Genomic DNA, 25,332 nt, shown 5'->3' with positions numbered 1-25,332 from the left:
AGTTTCACCGTGGCAGCGGTCGCGGCAGCCCTCGTGTGAGCCCTCCTCGTGTGAAGACCGACGAGTGTAAAGACAATCGACTCTACCTGTGCGACTCCAACGAGCAAGGACACCGACAGGGCACTTGAGTATTGCTTTTTTTTCTCCTCTTTCTTCACTTTTTGTATACCTTGTTCTCAAATATCTTACACTTGTAGTCACTATGTGCTTTCAGATCTCTACTATCACTACTAACACTCGGAGAGCACGCTATGGACGTCACAGGAAGGCCTGTCTGACAAACCTACAGCCTGTCCATCTGACCTCTACTACTACGCTCTCTATTCCAGTTGGTCTCTGGAACTGCCAGTCTGCAGTTAACAAAGCATAATTAATTTCTTCTCTTGCTACTCATTCCGGTCTCAACCTCATGGCACTGACAGAGACTTGAATCAAACCTGAAGATACTGCCACCCCTGCAGCCCTCTCCACTAATTTCACTTGTTCCCACACTCCTCGTACCACTGGGAGGGGTGGAGGGACAGGTCTCCTTATATCAAAAGAATGGAAATTTGATCTTCAGCCATCACCTACAGGTACTGTTCATTTGAATCACATGCCATTACTGTAACCCACCCTGTTAAAATCCACTTTGTGGTCATCTATCGTCCCCCAGGTCAATTGGGAAACTTCTTGGATGTGCTGCTATCAAACTTTCCTGAAGATGGTACTCCTCTGGTACTGCTTGGTGACTTCAACATCCACCTAGATAAACCCCAGGCTGCTGACTTCAAAACTCTGCTCTCCTCATTTGATCTCAAGCTAGTGTCTACTACAGCGACTCACAAATCAGGCAACCAACTGGACCTCATCTACACGCGCTGTTGCTCTGTGGACAATTCTTCAGTTGCTCCACTGCACACCTCAGACCACTTCCTCATTACTGCTAACCTAGCACTTACTCCTGAAGTGCCTCACACTCCAACGCAGGTCACCTTTCGACGGAACCTACGCTCACTCTCTCCATCTCGCCTATCTTCGGTGGTTTCATCCTCGCTTCCTGCACTCTCTCAGTTCTCTGCTCTGGACACGAACAGCGCTACGGACACTCTTTGCTCCACTTTAACATCTTGCTTGGACAACTTTTGCCCACTGTTGTCTAGACCAGCACGCACTGCCCCATCTGCCCCCTGGCTGTCTGAGGTTCTCCGTGAACATCGCTCTAAACTCAGGGCTGCAGAGAGGAAATGGCAGAAATCAAGAAACTCTACAGACCTCATTGTGTATCAGTCTCTCCTCTGTTCCTGCTCTGCAAATGTCTTCACGGCTAAAACATCCTACTACCACAAAAAAATTAACAGCTGTTGTGACGCTCGGACACTCTTCAAGACTTTCTCTTCTCTTCTTAATCCGCCGCCACCACCTCCTCCATCAACTCTTACAGCAGACGACTTTGCAGTTTTCTTCACAAATAAGACAAGATCCATCAGCGACCAATTCTCCACACCGCAGACTGAGGACAACTTCACAATGACCGACGCACACTCTTTCTTCTCCTTCTCCCCACTCTCAGAGATGGAGGTCTCCAAACTTCTCCTGTCCAATCATCCTACTACTTGTCCACTTGATCCGATCCCCACTCACCTCCTTCAAGCGATCTCTTCTTCAGTCATACCTTCGCTTACTCACGTTATCAACTCCTCTCTTCACTCTGGAACATTTCCCTCAGCATTCAAGCAGGCTCGGGTAAGCCCACTGCTCAAGAAACCATCTTTAAATCCAGCACTTCTTGAAAACTACAGACCGGTATCCCTTCTTCCATTCATTGCAAAGACACTTGAGCGAGCTGTGTTCAATCAGTTTTCTATGTTCCTTGTACAGAACAACCTCCTGGACAGCAACCAATCTGGCTTCAAAAGTGGCCACTCAACTGAGACTGCTCTGCTCTCGGTTACTGAAGCCCTGCGACTAGCAAGAGCAGCTTCAAAATCCTCAGTACTCATCTTACTGGATCTTTCTGCTGCTTTTGACACTGTTAATCACCAGATTCTCCTGTCCACCCTCAGTAAGATGGGCATCTCTGGAACAGCACTCCTGTGGGTTAAGTCCTACCTCTCTGACAGATCCTTCAGTGTGTCTTGGAGGGGTGATGTTTCAAAGTCACACCACCTTGCTACTGGGGTTCCTCAAGGCTCAGTACTTGGACCACTTCTCTTCTCAATCTACATGACATCATTAGGATCTGTCATTCAGAAGCATGGCTTTTCTTATCACTGCTACGCTGATGACACCCAACTCTACCTCTCATTCCAACCAGAAGACCCGACGGTAGCTGCTCGCATTTCAGCCTGTCTGAGTGACATCTCTAGCTGGATGAATGACCATCACCTTCAGCTTAACCTTACGAAGACAGAACTCCTGGTGATTCCAGCTAACCCATTGCTTCATCACAACTTCTCTATACAGCTGGGCTCATAAACCATTACTCCTTCGAGGACAGCTAAAAACCTAGGAGTTGTGATGGATCATCAGTTAAGCTTCACAGACCACATTGCTACAACTACCCGGTCCTGCAGGTTTGCCTTATACAACATTAGGAAGATTAGACCCTTCCTGTCAGAGCAAGCAACCCAACTTCCAAGCTCTTGTTCTCTCCAGACTGGACTATTGTAATGCTCTCCTGGCGGGCCTTCCTGCATGTACTGTCAAGCCTCTGCAATTGATCCAGAATGCAGCAGCGAGGGTTGTCTTCAATGAGCCAAAAAAAGCTCACGTTACTCCTCTCCTCATCAGGTTACACTGGCTACCAGTAGCTGCTCGCATCAAATTCAAGGTACTAAGGTACTGATGCTAGCCTACAAGACGACCACTGGCACGGCACCAACTTACCTAAACTCATTGGTTAAATCTTATGTGCCCTCCAGAAGTTTGCGCTCTGCAAGTGATCGACGCCTTGTGGTACCATCCCAAAGAAGTTCAAAATCACTCTCACGGACCTTTTCCTAGACTGTGCCCAGCTGGTGGAATGACCTCCCAATCTCAATTCGTACAGCTGAGTCTTTACTCATTTTCAAGAAACAGCTAAAAACTCATCTTTTTCGCCTGCACTTAACCAACTAACACTAGCACTTTTCCTTTTCTTGTCTTTTAATTAAAAAAAAAAAAACCTACCTATGCGTTCTATACTAGACTAACTGAGACTTGTCATGGCACTTGTATACTGTTGTTGTTCTCTTGTTGACCTGACTGCTTCTATTGTTCTCATTTGTAAGTCGCTTTGGATAAAAGCGTCTGCTAAATGATTAAAGGTAAATGTAAATGTAAATTTTCTTAAAAAATTTGTTAAAGCACATTAATACAGCATATTACAGAGCTAAATGGACAACATAAAAAGGTTTTTGTTAAAACTATTTTTTCAAGGTAAAGATGAGCTTTGCATGGAATTGCCCTGTATATGTCCAGTTAATGTGGAATAACAGTATAAGTCCAATTAATCATATCAATTTAAACCACTGGAGATTTGATTCCTTTATCTTAGTTTTAATACAGTAACAGAACCTTAAAGAAAATATTAAGCATTTCTTTCTTTCAATTTCTTTTATTTTTTGCTAACGTAAATCACAGAACAAAAACACGGACAATACGGTACGAACAATGAACAGTAATAACGGTAAACAATATATATTTACAATACAGACATCATCTTCATACCATGCTGGTTCCATATGCTAGTTTACCATATACGTCTTCCTTTTTTTGGTTCTAAATAAAATTAAATACCTGTATATTCCTATTATACAACATAAGATAAGGCATACAAGATAAGCTACAACTACTTTTATGATTAATTTCACACAATATACACAATATATCCCACTGTACCCTGCACATGACCTACACACACCAGGCTACACTTCACATTCTAATGTCCCATAAAATGCTTGGGCCTCCGCTGGCATGTAGGCTAGCATTTTCATAAAGTCACGGTGCTTCTCCTTCCAGTTTTAGTTTTAGTTCTTTAGTTCTTTCGTTTTTTTAGTCACTTTCAACCACATCATGGATGTGATTAGGAAGCCAGGTGGATGCTTTAATGTTGCATCAGGGAGCTGCCTGAAGTCCGCACATTTCATCTCAATTACTTTAAATTGATGCAGCTGCCTGGCTCCACGGATCATCTCGGTGACATCGCTGGGTGTGTGGAGTGTGGACACCTTACGCCTCTTGTCCAGCGTGGCAAATGAACGGGAAGGAAGGAGTGACCAGAGACCATGAACTTCTGCTCTATCTGACTGAAGTACCCTCTAGATACGAGTAGGGCCATGAGGTTTAGGACTCGCCAATTGTTGTTCTGCCCACAGCATCGGTCACTATAGATGATGAGCTTCCGTTCCTTTGCCTGGACTAGGGGAGCGAAAGATGTTTCTGCCCACTTCAAAAGACAGCTTGCCACCTCGATGGAACCTCTGTGAGCGATGCCCTTATGCCAGAGGCACATTGTAGGAGGTTTGCCAGTGCCCATCTCCTGGATACAGAGGTTGCAGTTGGCCAGCTGCCGTTGATAGTACACGTTGGAGTGTGTCAAGTTTGGCTGGAACACTACCCCCTGCATGTCGATACAAATGACATGGCAGTCATCATTGGCTTTGGCCCACTCTTTGTCAGCCTGCAGCTGGGTGTACGCTTTTTCGGCTTTCCGGTGGTGAAGCTCACTCTCGGCTGTGATCTTCAACCTTTCTCCATCTGTTGTAGCTAATTTTGAGAACAGGGCGTCACATTTTGCACAAGTATCACTTCTTTGCTGCCCAAAACTGAGGTTTTGCTGCTTGAGGATGTCCCTATAGAGCCAGAACTTTGCAGTGGATGCTGGATTGTTTTCCTTGTACAGGCGGAACATGCGGAGCAGGTTTAAATCAGGGCTCAGGTACTCCCTCTCCACATCTCCCTTCATCCTTGAGTAGTGGTTTAGTTGGCGTGGGAAGCTCAGGATGTGCTCTCTTATCCCCTCTCTCACTGCAGGATGAATGCTATGAGGCCTTAAAAATAGACAACACAACTCATGAACAAGGGAATTATAATAAACTATGCTGGTCTGTTTTGCACAATTGCATTGTTTCTGTGACAATAAAATGTAATATAATTGTAAACTTTTCTCTAAACTATAGGATTTTGTTTTCCACAAACAATCATTAAAGGGATACTTCAGGATGTAGCATTAAGCTTTGTATTAGTAGAAAACCAGTAGTATTTTCGAATTACCATGCTTTCCTCCCTCATATTCCCCTGGGATGAGAGATTTATGTATTTTTTGTCTGGAAAAAATCCTCCGATGACGCAAAAATCATCATTGTTTACATGCACACCTTTTGTTTCAATCTAACTGAATTCATTCTGATTGGTGAATCTGAATGTAGTGTTTACATGAATGCTAAACATGTGATCGATTGATGTGTGCGTTTTAGCATTGCTAAGAAAATTCCCGCTCCTCCGTGAGAGATACGAGACCGGTGCGTCTCACAGGTGTCGCTCATCAGTAAACACGCCACCGGCCTCGCGCCGTTCTCCCGCGGCCCTCAGTCTCGTCCTGCTTGCCACAGTAAACACAATGAATGGCCACTGTAGAACGCAAAAGCCGAATCCCGGGCATTTTGGCCGATCTCGAAATCCCGGGATCATACATTACATTTGCATAGCACTTTACCTCTGATATTGATCTCAAAGTGCAAAAATATGTTTCCTGACTGGGCAACAACAGTGAGCTGAATCCTAACCATTACAGTTTGTGCATTCTGGCGTTATAGGGTGGCAAGGCACCCGACGCCCTATAATGCCAGCGTCCAGTGCACCATTAGATCAGGGAATGTTGTAGGGCAACTGATGCTGACATTGGTGCAGCTTTTAAAAACTAACAGGACGAGAGCATGAGGTCCTTCAAGATTTCTTTTTTTTTTTACCTGTTCTTATGTTTTCCTCTGAAGTCCTCTAATGGAGACCTGACTACCTGCTCTGTTCCCTCAGACTGACTGCCTAACTTTTCTTGAATAACCTTTTCAAAGATAAGTATATAATAAATATGTTATGGACAATGTATCTAATTAAAATCATGCATGTAATAAAAAGTTAACAAATGGAAAAGGCTAGGCTGTATAAAACTTGCCTGTAGGCGACTGTTGGTCAGTTGAAAGACTGACATAAAGGTGAGCTTACAAACAGCAAGTCTTTGGCCTCCTTGTTGCACATGGTACTTGAAGGTGTATTTCCTTTTAGTATTCTCAGTGTCGGGCCTAGGGCTGGGTGATATATAAAAAAAAATTATATCTTGATATTGTCTAAAATTTTACGATATTCGATATATATCTCGATATGTTTGCATTTGCATTTAAATAATAAAAAATAAAACATGATTTTCTTTTGCCCATTAAAAACAAAACTAAAAAACTTTTTAGATTAAACAGCTAATTTAAGCAGTTAAAAAATCTAGACCAAGAGATCACTTACTGCTTTTTATTAAATGAATACATTGCAAATTTAATAACAGTTAAAGAAAGTGCATTCTGTCAACTTTTTAGTGCATGCAATTCACAATTAAAACTATGCAACTGGGATAAGTATTTTATTTTAATTTTTTTAACAAGTTTTTAAGCTAAGAACACAAGTCTGTCAACTGTCTGCGGTTTTAAGAGAAGCTCTGTGGCATGAAACTATGTTCCTACTGACACTAAGTAATTCCAAATGGCCAATTCCAAATTGCTCCCTGGAATAAATCCTTCCACTCGCCTCTTCCCTATCGCATCCAGTGAAACAGCTTTATTCATCTGAGCCACAGACTTGCAAAATACAAGCAGTTTCCCATCAGCCAAAATTCTTGCATTCAAGATATCACCCAGCTCTTCCTTCAATGCCCCAGCAAGCCTAATTGGGTTGAGAGAACTTAACCCAGACTGACCCTCCTTCAACTTAAAAATCACTTTATACTCTTCCAACTGGATACTGCTTCTTCTCATTATCTTTACCTGCTGATCTCTCCCTCCATGTGACTCTTGCGAGTCACTAGTTTTATTTCTCTTTTTCCTGTTCTTCCCCTTACTATTTTGATCCCATCCTCCCCCACCTTCATCCTTGTCCTGCATTGCAGAAGCAATGACTTAATTATTGTAGGTTATTGCAATCCACTCAAAACCTTCCCAAGCACTCCTCGATGAACAAACAACTCAAAATGGCCGATGCGCGTCACTACTTCGTCCCCCTACACGTGACCTATCCCTCACCTTCCTGGGCCATAACACAACTGATGGTCCCAACCCCATTTATAAGGCAAGAAATCACACTTATTAAACCTGACAGGGCACACCTGTGAAGTGAAGACCATTTCAGGTGACTACCTCTTGAAGCTCATCAAGAGAATGCCAAGAGTGTGCAAAGCAGTAATCAAAGCAAAAGGTGGCTACTTTGAAGAACCTACAATGTGACATATTTTCAGTTGTTTCACACTTTTTTTGTTATGTATATAATTCCACGTGTTAATTCATAGTTTTGATGCCTTCAGTGTGACTCTACAATTTTCATAGTCATGAAATTAAAGAAAAATCTTTGAATGAGAAGGTGTGTCCAAACTTTTGGTCTGTACTGTATATATTTTATAGGATTGTGAAATGAATGTAATTGTAAAATGAGATAAAAGGAGGAAGTAAATCAACAATAACATTATGATATAACATTGTAACATCTTTAAAAATATTAAAACATTTACAGTGAGTTAATTTCAAAATGTAGGATAGTCTTAGGCTAGAGTCTACTCATCAAAAATTAAAAGAAGACCTTTACACAAAGGATCATATGCATGCTATTGTTATTAAACTTTGATGGGTTGCCATGAAGATCTTTGAGTGTCTGTGTTTATGATATGACAGTGTAGCCGCACTGGGTTGTACATAATAATTAACTCAAATGATATATAGGGAATTTGGGTAATTAATCAGGAATATGATTAATATATATATCATATTACAGTTGCATTAAAATTATTGAAGATGAAAAATAGGTCAATTGCATATAATAATAACTCATCACAAGGCACTGTAATTTACTCATTAATATTTCAATATTCTATTCTTCATATCAATTATTGTGATATCTTTTACTAGAAATTAATGTAAATCAAACGTGGTTCGTCCAGCAAACGGCCGTAAGATTTGTTTTATTAATTCTCAGTAACGCTATCACATCTTATAATTCCAGGACGAATAGTTTCTGGCCATGAAACCATTCTCCTGTCCTTATAAAATTTATATTACTTAAAAGTAACAAATGAGCTTTGTAGCTAAGATCGACATTTCATTGACTTCGTAACATGAGCAACTTAGACAGACAATCTGGAGTATATGGAATTTAATAATTGAACTAATGATACATCAAACTACGATTTATACAGAGTAAATACGCGTACGACAATATAGACAGTAAACTTTGTACAAGACATAACGGAATCCAAATGAGGGATAGAGTGAAAGAGAGAATGAGAGAATAGGCGTGATATGCAAACTAACAAACATTAAACCTTGAGAGGCAACATAGAAATCAAATTATAGACAACTTAAGCAGCATTTAAAATCTCCATAGAGAATGATACTTGCATGTTCTCTTTGTGTATGTGAAAGACGAACGAGCGTGCAGCGTGCGTCAGTCTGGGTGTGTCCTTTCTGCTTTCCGGGCTGCTGCGGAATCGCGGGATATTTGAAAGTTCAAAGAAAGCAATGTTTCAGAATTCGTCTTCCTCGTGTGGAGAGGCGAATAGGTGAATAAACTTAGTAAAGAAAATAAACAAAACAACGAAAACGAAAGCTTCCGAAGGAGTCATGAGAATGGCTGTCCTCTCAGCCCCTGTGCTGAGAGGGACGGCGATAGGAGCGCGGCCCAAGGCCGCGCAGAGGGACGAGCAGCGCATAAGAGAAGAGCGAGGACCAGAGAAGAGAGAGAACAAAAATAAAAAGAGCAGGGAAGTGCTTCCTGGGTCAGTCCTTTATAGCTTGAAATGGTTCATGCCTCTGTTCGCGTGAACAACTAATGAACGTCCGCGATCTAAAGCGGGAAAAAGTAGGGTTTATCAGATTTCAACAGTGATATTTTAGAAAGTTCGTAATTCAAGATTAAATACATTTTTCATTAATTTGCTTTAGATAAATGAGTTCGTCAAAGCATGACGATTAAACAGACACCAAAAGTGACATATATAAATGATCAAAACATGAAGTTACATTCAAATGCAGAATTACACATATTTAAAATTTGATTAACACATGATAAAATTGCAGATACTCCAATTTGATATGGGGAGACATCTAAGCACAAAAGAGATACATTCTATACCTTTAAAAGTCATTGAGAAAATAAAAGGGTGCTATTCTCTTTCTAAGAGTTAGCTTTCCTGTCCTGTTTATTAGGTCATAAAGTTTTACGACCTGTTCAGGAGTGGGGTTACAGAAACATGACTCTATTTGAGAAAGTTAAAATTAGGATAAACATTTCCTATTTACAAGTCATACTTATAATCCTCGCATCACAGGATTAACCATTTTTATGCAATACACAAACCTATTCAAAATACTCATTATTAAGGATTTACATGATGAGTGTAAGATAAAACATTTGTGGGTGTGTGTGTGCGTGGGTGTGTGTAAGTTGAAAGGAGAGTTAATTTCTCCTTTGAGGCTGCTCACGTGACTTTGGAATGTCTCATCCTGTGTCGTAAATAATTTAAATCCGGCATTTAGAGTAAAAAGGTTTCATTTGTATGTCTGAGTTTAAAATCTGAAAGTGTTAGGTTTGCATTGTTTTAGATTCAACGAACCGTGATTCATTAGTTCAGAACCCATGAATCGATGACCTGCATATCCGTTACAACAGTTTTCTCCAATGAAACGGTAAATTCTCATGAAGTTACGTTTTGTGCGTTCGTGTCCTCATATAGTGACACACGGCAGAGACTACAAAACAGCGAGCGTCACCCACAGAGATGTAGAATTTGCAGGAGTAATATTTAAATAGTATTTTGAAGTTTAATATTGCCTGTATTTGTGGCATCCCTAGTTGCCGTTTTACTGTCTGGTTGGTCCAGTCTGAAATACTGCTAAACAGCGGACATACTGCTAACCACTGATCTATAATATAGAAGTGGCTTCACTGTCTGTTGGCAGTTTAGAATGCGATGAGCGATCCAGTCATATATAGATCAGTGCTGCTAACGTGTTTTCATTTCTTCTTCGCTGCTCTAAAACAGGGGTTGCTTGTGGCAACACAGCACAACTTCCTGTGTTTGCAATGCATTCTGAGCAGCGAAGAAGAACCATGCAGCGGTTAGGCAAAGCTAGCGGTCATAACTAGGTCTTGTTTAAGAAAATGGTATCTGATCGCTATTTGGGTTCATGTACTCGCCGATGCCAGAATTTGTTGTGGTATCGGTGATATTTCCGATACTAATATCGGAATCGGAACAACTCTACCTAAAAGCCTTCCGCAAACACCCATGATCACAAATAACAATGATTTTCGTAAAATAATGATTAATTATTAATTGATAGTTATTATCATTATGGTCTTGTGATAATAATAATATGGGCTGCGAGGAAATAATGAATACAAAGAGTAGTGCTGTTGAGTTCAGGCATGTTTCAGCCCAGTACCTTGACAACACACCGTTCCTCAGAGCCAAAAAACAGACTGAGTTCAGTTCAGCTGGAGGGGGCTGGGTTTTTTGGGTGTAGTTATGTATGGCTTGTGGGGTTGAGATAAAGGTGTGAATCTCTTGCTCTTTCATATGGACAGTGTCTTATGAGGCTTTCAAACTTGCTGAACAGGTTTATATAGGACTGTTGTGTGGGTTATAGGCTAAAAATTGTCTGCCAACATGTAAGCTTTCTCTCGTTTTAGTGGTTCATTTATTATATTACATAATCAAGTCTTAATATATTCTGCGCTCAAGCACATGCATTAAGTTTGCCACAAAGCACATGCAGAAGTAGCCTAATAATTGTGAAAGATTTAACATTTTAATTATCTACTAATAAACAAATGTTTTCTTGTCAGCTGCAAGATGAAATTCACAGTGCTGGCTCTCTCCGACGAGAGAAATGCAACATTCACAGATTGTTGAATGTTGAATATTAATGCGCCCCGTCATTAATGTGCATTAATAATTTTTGCACAAAGACTTGAATATGAATATTAATTCACATTTTGCATATGCATTGTAAATATTTTTTTTTACATGCAATTATCCAAAATAAAACCAAACAAGATTTGTAATGAAGATAAAAAAAATAAGAATAAATGCTGCACATCTACCATCACGCGTGCAGTGCAAATCTTGCACATATGTTACACACCTGCATTTAAATGCAGCTGCATTTAAAAAAAAAAATTATATGAAAGCAAGTAGGGCTGGATGATAAATCGATTTTATCGATTAACTCGAATTTGTAATGTACATCGGTTTGTTTGAATGAAAATCAGTTTTCTTTTTAACATCCACCGACACTCAGACTCCCGTAGTTCAGAGTGGGCTCAACCTTCCCCGCGAGTCTGACAGAGACACGCTGCCAAGCAGAGGATGAGCGGAGCTGTGTGACTCTGACTGGAGCGAGGAGAGGATATTAAGAGTCTGAGCGTCATGGTTTTCACTCGCTCCAAGAGACTCCATCACGAGTACAATTCATGCCAACAGCCCGTAATATAACTGAATATTCAGCAAGAATTGATGTTAAACATATGTAGCTATAGCTTGATCAGACGGTTACAAAGACTGCAATAGTCGAGCAGGATGTTACAGGCTATAAGAGTTTGTCTGTTTCTTTTACTGATTATTTTCGGGTTAAAGCATGATTTAAACAGATACAGCACATTCACACGCAATCGCTTTAGCAATAATGTATTCAAACAAATATAATCTTACAGTGCAACTACATTATCAGCATGCTATCTGATTTTGAAATCTTGAAGAAATTCATCGATCTGTTTATATAAAATAACTGACAAAAATGTACTGTTTTCCTCGCAAACAAAATTTGCAAAGCAGAAAGCCGCAATTAAAGATTTAGGCCTAATGCTTAAAATGTTATTAGTTTGGCATGTGATAGGGAAAAAAGTTTACACAATAGCCTAAGCCACTTCGAAACTCTCCTGTTATTTTTTTTTTTTTTTTATAGGCTATGTTATGAACATAACATTTCAAACATACTAAAATACTTAATGCACAGAGTGAAGGTGGAGCGTGTTTCTGGTATCGGTGCACAGGTATCGGGAGTGAATATTATCCATCAAATTGTCCTGGTTTCCTATTTATTAATCTTGTCTTTGGGGTCAGTGTGACCCCAAAATTGAAGGCATAATTGTAGAAAATATATAAATTTTCAATAATAAAAATAATATAAATTTTTTTGTTTACTTCTCATCTATGCATTAATGCTGTGTTTTGGGAGATTTGAAGTACTTTTTTACCCATTTACCACAAAAATCTGCAACTACACCATTAGCTTGCATGTGAAATATATTTTTTTAATGAAAAAAAAAATCACTTAAATGATTATCTAAATTTAATTAAAATTGTTTCTGGATATTGATCTAGGTGTTAGGTGTAGAATTCTGCCATCTGGAGGTTAGTGAAAAGGTTGAGGTTCAGTGGAGGGCCCTGGAGCGTTGGAAGAATCCCACTGTCTCTTTAGGATTGCTGCAGATTCTGGTGCACGAGGCAGGTGTTGTCGTCGCTCCATGAGAGGGGACACCAGAGCTTTATCCCCAGCTGCTCTAGAAAGATCCTCTTTTTCGTGGTCTTCCCTCTCTCCCACAATGGATTGACTTCTCTCCACACCACAAATGCATTTATGGCCGTGACATCAAGGATGGTAGAGAAATTAAATAAAAATTAAATTTAAATTAAATTTATGCATTTAGCAGACGCTTTTATCCAAAGTGACTTACAGTGCACTCAGGGTATCAAATTTTACCTATCATGTGTTCGAACCCCCAACCTTGCGCTTGATAATGCAATGCTCTACCAATTGAGCTACAGGAACACAACCCTAGAGAAGACAACCATAGGCCAACGATTAGTCTTACGCTTGCAGCTGTAGCTTGCAACCATCTGCAATATTGCAAACATACACACAGAGAAATTAGTATAACTGCTGATTACTGATTTTGGCATCCTTGTGACAGGTGCTCATGAGCATCACATTTTTATGCCTTTTGGGGCAATATGAGACAAGACTGTGTGTCCGTGAATGCTAAAAAAGATGAAAACACAGCTCTGTCTCTCATTGTGAGAAGTGCTGATGGGAGTTCCGGTTTGTTTCGGCGAACTGTGCCGACCATGGTCATTTTCCTTTTCAGGAGCTCCTGGCCAAGGGCATAGGAAGTGAAGAAATTGTTACACGTAACTGTGTGTTCCTGGAGTCCAGTTGTCAAATCAAGGACCACACACATTCCCTGATTTCTCTCAGGTGGTCCATCACGAGGCTTGCCGGTGTACACTTGCATGCATGCTTGTCTTGGCGTCACATGCTGCCCAGAATTTAATTTCTTATTTTGCTGGCTTACTAGGCATGTACTGTTTGAAAACGCATCGGCATCGGAAGGCCACCAAACACTCCAGGGTTGAGCATCATGGGAAGACGCTCAACCCATGAGTTCCTCAGCTCCCGATATTGGTGCCAGCTTGTCATTTTCTCATTGGCCAGGTCTTGTGGCCCTGTCATCGAATCAGATGACTCTAGACAAAATGTTAAATCTTTTCAGTGGCATGACAGCACCAAAAATTGCACGCCCAGTTTGAGCCTCCCACAAACTTGCCAGGGTCTCGTTGGAGCGATACAACAACGCGACCCTGGCAAGTTTGTGGGAGGCTTAAACTGGGCGTGCAATTTTTGGTGCTGTCATGCCACTAAAAAGATTTAACATTTTGTCTAGAGTCATCTGACAAGTTTGTGGGAGGCTCAAACTGGGCGTGCAAATTTTGTCATTGAATCGGATGACTCTAGACAAAATTTTAAATCTTTTCAGTGGCATGACAGCACCAAAAATTGCACGCCCAGTTTGAGCCTCCCACAAACTTGCCAGGGTCTCGTTGTTGGAGCGATAAACTCCTGCAAGAATGAGCAGACCAATATAGGCCTCCATATCGGTCCAGTCCACATCCCTCCAGTCACCACCATGTACAAGCCTTCCTTCTACATTCGTCATCTCCACCAAGACGCTTTGGATGCTTGGAGGAAAAAATTATAAAAAAGTGAACTTTGTCCTCTACACGAGAACACACATACCTAGTTGGTCCAGATGTCAACTTGTGCAGGTGGAATGGTAGACTAGGTTATTTGCCCATTTTTAGAAATCAGGGTGTGGTCTCCATCTGCCTCTTCACAGACATCCTCTGATTCCTGGTTATCCTCCTCCTCCTCAGGGGAATTGCAGTCCTCTGGCTCGGAGTCCTCAGGTTTAGGGTCTTCTGGGTTTTCTTAATTTTCGCTGGAAACCAGCAGAAAGTCCAGGATCTCAACAAGTGTGTACCTCATTGCCATGCTGCCAGCACAGATTGATCCGTGTGCAGGACACCAAAGGCACTCTTTTATACCTTTCACTGGTAACTATTTCTATGTTTTCAAAACACAGATGCAGCTCTTACATCTCAACATAAACTTTCTCAAAGTGGAAAAGGTCAGTTGTCTTTAACCTCTGTTTGATCTCTCTCGTGCTCTCTCTGAACGTGTGTGCATGGATTAGGCCGCACACACACACAAACACACACACACACACACACACACACACGTGTTCTGCATGTATGGCTGATTACCTTTGCCTAATTTGAAAATCGTCTCTGTGGCAATCATACTCTGTGGCTGTGTGTGTGTGTGTGTGTGTGTGTGTGAGAGAGAGAGAGAGATAGAGAGAGAGTGAGAGAGGAAGAGAGCATGTGTGTTTATCTCTGTGTGAGTGTAAGTGTCTTTGTGTGTGTGTGTGTGTGCGCGCTCACGCATTAGGTCTCATTCCTTTATATCTTTTTTTTCTGCATTTGTGGCTGATTTTATTTGTCAAATCTTATTTGCCAAATTCCATACAAATGCTCACTGTGGCAGTTAGGGGTGTAACGTTATGCAAAAATCATGGTTCGGTACGTACCTCGGTTTTAAAGTCACGGTTTGGTTCATTTTCGGTACAGTAAGGGAAAGAAATGCAAACAACTGCAGGTTGTTTATTACTATAAACCTTTTTTAACAATTTGTTTAAATTTTTTAAAAATATATAAAAGAAAAAAAGAAAAGTAAAGCCGCCAAACAGAACTCAATCTGCTTCTGACGGGATGTTGTTTGCGCGAGGTCCGAGTGGAACACTTAACATCTAAAATGGCCAAAACACGGAGTCTCAACATGCCTGCACTGGTCTATATTCACATAAATATGGTCCACATGCACTAGAGGTGTAAGAAAATCATCCCTGTGTTGTTCCTTTGCAAATGCCCCCCCCCCCCCCCCTCCCTCCCAGCACCTGTTTAAACACATCAAAGTAAAGGTTAGTACTTTGGGAGTGGGGCTCACCATCTCGGCACAGTCTAAGGCTAGCAAGGCAGGGCACCGCCAAGGCCCTCGGGTCGACTTCGGGTTTTTCCGGGTCCCGGCAGGCTGAGGGGCAGTGGCTAGCAGCTGGTCGAATTCCAGCCAGTCTCTCCCGAGCAGCACGGGCACAGGGAGATCCCTCATGACTCCCACTTCGATGAGCCAGGTGCCTGGGGCAGCCGAGATGGGGACCTGTCGTGAGTCTCCATTTATGCAGGTGATGCATGTTGTGCTTCTGTCAAGAGTGGTGCTAGGACACGTGACCAATCCTCCCGCGGCCAGCCTTCCCTGGTCGCGATGGCCTCGAACATTTGCAAGTAATTTTCTGCATCGTAGTGTATGGTCATCTTCGGCAACAGCTGCATTGCCTGAACGTGGGGATCTGACAGTGGAACTCGTTGGGCGGCGGCAGCACAAAGCGCACCGATCTCTCGCTACGATTCTCTATGGCTCCATTAGTGTGTATATTTTCGTTACGATGTTCATTTTGAATATACCGTTTAATTAAGTAGCGGTGCTTCTGCAGCAGTGCAGCGATTGTTAACATACTGAGTCTATTTTTGCTGTGCTGCAGGTGCTGAATAAAAGTGAAAGCACATTGTTCCCGGGAAAAATGAACATGGATTGACATGGGAACACAGTCACATAGGTTTAAAACAAGAAAAAGAACACTTTTAGATACACAAGGAAAACAATATACAGTCGTGGCCAAAAGTTTTGAGAATTACAGATATATTTGTTTTCAAAAAGTTTGCTGCTAAACTGCTTTTAGATCTTTGTTTCAGTTGTTTCTGTGATGTACTGAAATATAATTACAAGCACTTCATACGTTTCAAAGGCTTTTAGCGACAATTACATGACATTTATGCAAAGAGTCAGTATTTGCAGTGTTGGCCCTTCTTTTTCAGGACCTCTGCAATACGACTGGGCATGCTCTCAATCAACTTCTGGGCCAAATCCTGACTGATAGCAACCCATTCTTTCATAATCACTTCTTGGAGTTTGTCAGAATTAGTGAGTTTTTGTTTGTCCATCCGCCTCTTGAGGATTGACCACAAGATCTCAATGGGATTAAGATCTGGGGAGTTTCCAGGCCATGGACCCAAAATGTTAACATTCTGGTCCCCGAGCCACTTAGTTATCACTTTTGCCTCATGGCACGGTGCTCCATCGTGCTGGAAAATGCATTGTTCTTCACCAAACTGTTGTTGGATTGTTGGAAGAAGTTGCTGTTGGAGGGTGTTTTGGTACCATTCTTTATACATGGCTCTGTTTTTGGCCAGAATTGTGAGTGAGCCCACTCCCTTGGATGAGAAGCAACCCCACACATGAATGGTGTCAGGATGCTTAACTGTTGGCATGACACAGGACTGATGGTAGCGCTCACCTTTTCTTCTCCGGACAAGCCTTTTTCCAGATGCCCCAAACAATTGGAAAGGGGCTTCATCGGAGAATATAACTTGTCCCAGTCCTCAGCAGTCCATTCACTATACTTTCTGCAGAAGATCAATCTGTCCCTGATGTTTTTTTGGAGAGAAGTGGCTTCTTTGCTGCCCTTCTTGACACCAGGCCATCTTCCAAAAGTCTTCGCCTCACTGTGCGTGCAGATGCCCTCACACCTGCCTGCTGCCATTCCTGAGCAAGCTCTGCACTGGTGGCACTCCGATCCCGCAGCTGAATCCTCTTTAGGAGACGATCCTGGCACTTGCTGGACTTTCTTGGATGCCCTGAAGCCTTCTTTACAAAAATTGAACCTCTTTCCTTGAAGTTCTTGATGATCCTATAAATTGTTGATTTAGGTGCAATCTTAGTAGCCACAATATCCTTGCCTGTGAAGCCATTTTTATGCAATGCAATGATGGCTGCACGCGTTTCTTTGCAGGTCACCATGGTTAACAATGGAAGAACAATGATTTCAAGCATCACCCTCCTTTTAACATGTCAAGTCTGCCATTCTAATCCAATCAGCCTGACATAATGATCTCCAGCCTTGTGCTTGTCAACATTCTCACCTGAGTTAACAAGACAATTACTGAAATGATCTCAGCAGGTCCTTTAATGACAGCAATGAAATGCAGTGGAAAGGTTTTTTTGGGATTAAGTTAATTTTCATGGCAAAGAAGGACTATGCAATTCATCTGGGCTCTCTTCATAACATTCTGGATTATATGCAAATTGCTATTATAAATACTTAAGCAGCAACTTTTCCAATTTCCAATATTTATGTAATTCTCAAAACTTTTGGCCACGACTGTATATATATATATATATATATATATATATATATATATATATATATATATATATATATAGGGCGCCGTTCTTTTATTTATTTTTATTTAAAGTTTATTTAACAGGGACCATACAAGCAAACATTATTAAAATACAAAGCCTGTAACTGATGTACAGCATATAGAGTTTATAGCTAATTTTCAACTCCTGTTCCTGGTTGGGCATTTCTAAGAACATTATAAAACAAATACATACATTAAACCAAGAAATACTACATATATATAGATATACACATTCACACACACACATACATACATACATACATACATAATCATACACAATTATAACAACAATTAAAAATGTATACAATTTTGATTTGTCTTTAGCCACAGCTAAATCCTGGAAGTGAACTTTTTGAAGTCAGATATGGCCTTAATATCAGATGGTAATGCATTCCATAGCCTACAGCTCTTAACAGAAAAGGCAGTCTGTGCAAAGCTTGTCCTACAGTATGGTATTGTACAGTTATGATTTGGACTACTTCTAGTAACTCTTTGGTTGTTCTGTATTTCAATAAATTTACTAAGAGGCTCAGGTGCTAAATTATTAATACACTTGAAGATTAATTTTAGGAAACATAAATTACTAAAGCTTTCAAAGCTTAATATTTTATATTTCTCCAGTATGTAACAGTGATGATAGCGGATTGGCTTTTTATCCATAATTGTAAAGTGAACCAATGTGTTTTTTTGCAGATGGAGCTGCTTGCCCCCAAACTGTCATACAGTATGAAATATGTGAAAACACCATAGCATGCATGTACAGTAGGGCTGCCTGATTTGGTATATAGTGTCTGATTAATTTAAAACAGTTGAGATTTCTTTGTTATGTTTTAGAGATTTTCTTGATATGTTTAGTAAAATTAAGTTTGTAAAGCAGCTCAGGCTGAAAATAACAGCAACATTTTGTCACATTTGACGGTCACTTTTTTAGCACATTTACAACAATATTTGTCATCTTAAATGCTTAATCTAAATTCAGGGTGAAACTAAATATATAGCTAATATGCAAATTCAAAATGCCACTAACCGGAAGTGCCCAAATAAAAGCTCGATGAGGTCAGTGTATGTGTATAGCATTGTGTCAAATAAGTAATGAATAAAAACCATCTCATCCGAGGAAATTGACTCTTGGACATGGATTATCGTGATAATGACTACCTAAAATAATAAACACGTTTGGAGAAACTGTATTTGAAGAGTAGGCTAGTGTCACTTTTATGAAAATGTTTGCATGCTTAAACGACAGCATGAGCCTATGCTCTCGCCTAACGCCGATTCGTTGGACATTTTGAACGACAGTAGCGTCAATAGTTACCATACCTGGTCAGGGGCGGGCAGGGAAATAGGCTCTTGCTGGCGTTTAAGCATGCAAACATTTTCATAAAAGTGACACTAGCCTACTCTTCAAATACAGTTTCTCCAAACGTGTTTATTATTATGCGAACATGAAAGAGAGTGATGACATGATGAGTGATTACAGCCTATGGTGAGGACATAACATTCAGTCAAAGTGAGACCCCTCATGTCTGGCTATTATGGCTACAGGTCATCATAAGTCCCACACTTTTCATAAAAGTGACACTAGCCTACTCTTCAAATACAGTTTCTCCAAACATGTTTATTATTTTAGGTACCGTATTTTTCAGACTTTAAGTCACACCTGAGTGTTAGTCGCATCAGTCCAAAAATACCTCATGATGAGAAAAAAAAAACATATGTAAGTCGCATTTATTTAGACCCAAGAACCAAGAGAAAACATTACCGTTGCACACTCACTGATGGCAGAAACAACACATATCTCTCCACAGCGATTTTCTACTTACAAGTGTCATATAGACAATTGCTGTGTCCCAAACTTAAGTGCATGGACTCCGAAGTGTGCATTTGAAGTGTGAATGCATCACAGCAGCGCGACGAAGGCTGTCCCAAACTGAAGTGTGTGTACTTCATTAGCCAAGAGAAAACAGTGGTAAAAAATGGGTACATTTAGTTTTTCAAAATCTTTTTTTAAATGTCATGTTGTCAATGAACAAACAAATTTTTGTTGTTTATTTTTGTGGTGCAAGTTGTATACATTATTATATACATCATCTGCTGGTGTTGGTCCATTGTGTTTTTTTGAAAACCAAAGTCACTGCACCTGTTTACCAGGAAATTATGGAGCACTTCATGTGTCTTTCTGCTGACCAGCTTTTTGAAGATGCTGATTTCATTTCCAGCAGGGTTGGCACCTGCCCATCCTGTGAGGTATAGTCAAGAGGAAAATAAGAAACGAGCACAAATAATGCATATGAGCTGAAGGCCACTGTCAAAGAATCCTGGGCTTACAGACCACCTCAGCAGTGCCACAAACTGATCACCTCCATGCCCAGCCGAATTGAGGGAGTAATTAAAGCAAAAGGAGTTCCTACCAAGTATTGAGTACATGTACAGTAAATGAACGTACTTTCCAGAAGGCCAACAATTCACTAAAAATGTTTTTTTTTTTAAATTATGAAGTATTCAAATTTGTTGAGATGAATGAATGTTGAATTGATGGGTTTTTGTTCAATGTGAGCCAAAATCATCACAATTAAAAGATTGATTTATATATATACATATATATATTCATTTAATAAAAACCTGTAAGTATAGAGTTTTTTATTTAAATGAAAATAAAAATATATTGAGGTACTGTATTTTTCGGACTATAAGTCGCACCTGAGTATAAGTCGCATCAGTCCAAAAATACATCATGATGAGGAAAAAAAACATAAGTTTCACTGAACTATAAGTCGCATTTATTTAGAACCAAGAGAAAACATTACAGTTTACATCCACGGGAGGGCGCTCTATGCTGCTTTGTGGTAGGCTACAGGAGCACTGAGCAGCATAGAACGCCCTCTCGCGGCTGTAGACGGTACTGTCTTCTCTTGGTTTATGTCTCTTAGTTAATTTCTCTTGGTTCATGTCAAATTAATTTTGATAAGTCGCACCTGACTATAAGTCGCAGGACCAGCCAAACTAAGAAAAAAAAGTGCAACTTATAGTCCGGAAAATACGGTATATATATCGAATATCATACAAATTTTGACAAAATCAAGATACCGATATATATATATTTTTTATATATCGCCCAGGCCTAATATATATGTGTGTGTGTGTGTGTGTGTATGTATGTATATATATATATATATTATATATATATATATATATATATATATATATATATTAGGGGTGTAACGGTACGCAAAAATCACGGTTCGGTACGTAGATCAGTTTTAAAATCACGGTTCGGTTCACACTTTTTTTTAACAATTGGTTTACACTTTTTTTTAAACACTTTTAATAAGATATATATAAAATAAAAAAAGAATAAGAAATAAAATATTCTCAGTCTCAAACCAATATCACATAATAAAATATAATGAAAAATATATACAAATAACTATGATTACAGTGCAGCATTACCAATCCCAGCTTTTAGGCCTGCTCTTATTTAAAATATACGGTATATATAATTTTTCCAAAGTGTAATGTGCGGCATCAACAGTTTCAGTTTTTAGACCGGCTCAGATTTCATTATGGTGTTGGCCCGATCGGAATTAAGAGCAAAGGTCTGTTTAAATGCCAACGGGAGCTGCGTTTGAATTATGGTCATCTTTTTCCTAGTTGTTGTGATGTTCATTGTTCACACTCGCGTGATGCCTTTTGAAAACTTTAGAATCAGCTGCAGGGCGGGATTTGCGCTGAACGCGGAGACTTCCACCCCTTCATATGTTCATGTAGAAACATGAAAATTCATTTGTTCAATTCATTCAAATGTTCCGCACACAGATATAGCATTCGGTCATTCGGTGCACACTTGCACTGTACTGAAAGCCCTGTACCGAAATGGTCTGGTACAAATACACGTACCGTTGCACCTGTATATGTATATATATGTATATATATGCCTTCAGAATAAGACCATGTTTAAGAGAAAAGAGAAATATGCTTTTTGTGTACACAGGAAAAGTCTTAGATCGTTGAGTTCAGCTCATGAAAAATGTGGGCAAAAACATAAGTGTTGTGTTTATAATTTTGTTCTATATATATGTATATAAATGTTTGTATATGTATATAAAATAAATAAATATATACATTTTACTAGGGTTGTGATGGTGGTAAAGTGGTAAAAATCTGCCACCATTACAGCCCTAGTAAGATTTATATATTTTTTGTTATATACAGCTTACAGACCCTGGGGTCAAACTGACTGAAAAGAACAATGATGCTTTAAAATGTTTAACGGGTCTCTATTAAATTAGTAAAACACATTACAGTAACATTACAGTAGACAAGACGGTAAATCTAAAGAAAGAAAAGTAAATTGTGTATTTAAAAATAAATAATTTTTACTTTTTATTTTAGAGTTCATTGAAGAAAAAGAGGAAAATGAAGAATCAAGTGAAGCTGAGGAGAAAAATCATGTCGAAACTGGTGGAAAACCTTTGATTTGCTCTCAAAGTAAACTGAAAGATTTAAAGAAAAAAATAGTTAAGAAATCTTTCACCTGCACTCAGTGTGGAAAGAGTTTCACATGTAAATCAAATCTTAATCGTCACCTGAGAGTTCATACTGGAGAGAAACCATTCACTTGTGATCAGTGTGGGAAGAGTTACACACAATCATCAAACCTTAAGAATCACATGAACATCCACACTAGAGAGAAGCAGCACGCATGTGATCAATGCGGTAAAAAATTGTTACGGGCTTCACTTCTGAAGAAACACTTGAAAGTTCATGCAAAGAAGAAGCCACATTCATGTCATTTGTGTGGTAAGAGTTGTTTGCATCTACAAAGTTATAAAGAACATCAGAAAATACATAATGGTGTGAGAGAGCACGTGTGCGTTGAGTGTGAAAAAGCTTTTAGTTCAGTGAGCAGATTAAAACTGCATGAGAGGATCCACACTGGAGAGAAACCTTACAAGTGTTCACACTGTGACAAGAGATTCAGTCAATCATCAAATCTGAAAAAACATGAGAGGATCCACACTGGAGAGAAACCTTACATGTGTTCACACTGTGACAAGAGATTCAGTCAGTCAGTAGATCTGAAAAAACATGAGATGATCCACACTGGAGAGAAACCTTACATGTGTTCACACTGTGACAAGAGATTCAGTCGGTTAACACATCTGAAAACACATGAGAGGTTCCACACTGGAGAGAAACCTTATGAGTGTTCACACTGTGACAAGAGATTCAGTCAATCATCAAATCTGAAAACACATGAGATGATCCACACTGGAGAGAAACCTTATGAGTGTTCACACTGTGACAAGAGATTCAGTCAAACAGGAGATCTGAAAACACATGAGAGGATCCACACTGGAGAGAAACCTTACATGTGTTCACACTGTGACAAGAGATTCAGTCAAACAGGAGATCTGAAAACACATGAGAGGATCCACACTGGAGAGAAACCTTACAAGTGTTCACACTGTGACAAGAGATTCAGTCGTTCATCAAATCTGAAAACACATGTGAGGTTCCACACTGGAGAGAAACCTTACATGTGTTCACACTGTGACAAGAGATTCAGTCGGTTAACACATCTGAAAACACATGAGAGGTTCCACACTGGAGAGAAACCTTACATGTGTTCACACTGTGACAAGAGATTCAGTCGGTTAACACATCTGAAAACACATGAGATGATTCACACTGGAGAGAAACCTTACATGTGTTCACACTGTGACAAGAGATTCAGTCGGTTAACACATCTGAAAACACATGAGAGGATTCACACTGGAGAGAAACCTTACATGTGTTCACACTGTGACAAGAGATTCATTCAGTCAGTAGATTTGAAAAGACATGAGAGGATTCACAATGGAGAGAAACCTTACAAGTGTTCACACTGTGTCAAGAGATTCATTCAGTCAGTAGATCTGAAAACACACGAGAGGATCCACACTGGAGAGAAACCTTACAAGTGTTCACACTGTGACAAGAGATACAGTGGTTCATCGAGTCTGAAAAGACATGAGAGGATGCACACTGGAGAGAAAGCACATAAAAAGCACAAAAACTAATCCCAGTAAGGCCCCTTACACGCAGAGACACATTTAGCTGTATATGTAAATATTTTGTATGGTATATGTGTTTCGTCCAGACTGATCCAGCATTCGGGGGAGTGAAAATGCAATTTTTTTTAAACCAGGTCCCAGAGTGGATAAATCTGAAAATGACACCTTTGGGTTTTTGTGTACTGCCAATCCATATATTTTGTAAAACACTGATGTCTTCACCCCACGTCTTGACCATAGTCAGACACTGCTACGTCATTTAACACCAACAACAATGGAGGGCTTCATGTTTGTGTTCATGCTACAGAAGCTACTGAGTCTGTAAGCTTGACTAAACTTACTAGTAGAGCTGCAGATATTGAAAAAAAAAACTCACATCGTGATAATTTTTCTCAGCGATGTATATTGCGATATGATTTTTAAAAAAAATCACCAGATGACTTGAACAGCTGTCTTTGAAAAAAAAAAATATATCAATGATTGGGGTGATTTTGTAAGTGAATAAATTAACTAAGAAAAAAAGCAAATTACAATAATTGATAAATATAATAGAAAAATGATGTGCTTTATATTCTTCAGGTAAGTCCAACTGTTACTGTCTGTTACAGTTAAGTCTAATACATTACTGCTGCGTTACATTGCTGACAGAATGCAGTGTTTATAATCTAGAGATTGTAAAGAGGATGTAGCACATGCACTGTCAAATCAAGTGCCAGTGGATTACAGACCTGCTCCCGCGAGACCCAACGCAACAGAGAGCGGCGTGGGACAAGACTCGTGTGTGTGCAGGATTCAGGACTTGTGTGTGTGTGTGTGTGTGCAGGAAAATAAAAGGATTCATGGGACTCTGCAAAGTAGAAATATCTAAACAAAATATCTAAAACAAATAAATAGTTATTCATCTATTGCTCAAAAGCAAAATGAAATCATACAAAATATACATGATAAACAGGTGCAAGCGAATGCAGAGTTACTATTTAGGCTATAACAGGGATTGATGGGAGATACTGATCCAAAAGCACACCTTTTGTTAATAAAAAAGCTTTCTTCCTTTAATATTCCTTTAATAAAGCAAGTTTGTCATTATTGTTGCGGTTTTCATTTAAAATAAATAAGACATTGAACCCCAAACTAAGCATTTGTTTTAAAAGAGGGAAAATACCTTATTTATTTTGGTTACAATATAATTTTATTTTTTCATTTTGTTAATTTCTGCGCAACACTTTCATACGGACCCTTTACAATGTTGCACTTCTAAGCAGCGACTGCGAGGCGTGGTGAGGGTAAACTCAGCAGTGCTCTGGTGTTACGTTAAAACGCCGGTTTCACACATAGTCCGTCTGCAATGCGGTGTTGTGGTCCGTCAGTGCTTTCAAGGAGCGGTGCGTCTGCAGCAGTGCAACGATT

General features: G+C 39.8%; 1 protein-coding gene across 3 annotated transcripts in view; it reads left to right on the top strand.

Annotated features, from left to right (window-relative positions):
- The window catches only part of LOC132148025 (zinc finger protein 271-like), a 193,280-nt gene extending 169,233 nt beyond the window's left edge, over positions 1-24,047 (top strand). For all 3 annotated transcript variants that reach the window (XM_059557150.1, XM_059557141.1, XM_059557131.1), the window contains one exon: positions 22,262-24,047. In XM_059557150.1, coding sequence (XP_059413133.1) covers positions 22,262-23,931 — 1,670 coding nt within the window. In that variant the 3' untranslated portion in view covers positions 23,932-24,047. The remainder of the gene's footprint in view (positions 1-22,261) is intronic.
- Positions 24,048-25,332: the final 1,285 nt, after the last annotated feature.

Source organism: Carassius carassius, chromosome 1 (genome assembly GCF_963082965.1).
Source record: "Carassius carassius chromosome 1, fCarCar2.1, whole genome shotgun sequence".
Lineage (NCBI taxonomy): Eukaryota > Metazoa > Chordata > Actinopteri > Cypriniformes > Cyprinidae > Carassius > Carassius carassius.
The sequence above is the reverse complement of the archived record's forward strand: the minus strand, read 5'-3'. Positions and strand labels throughout refer to the sequence as shown.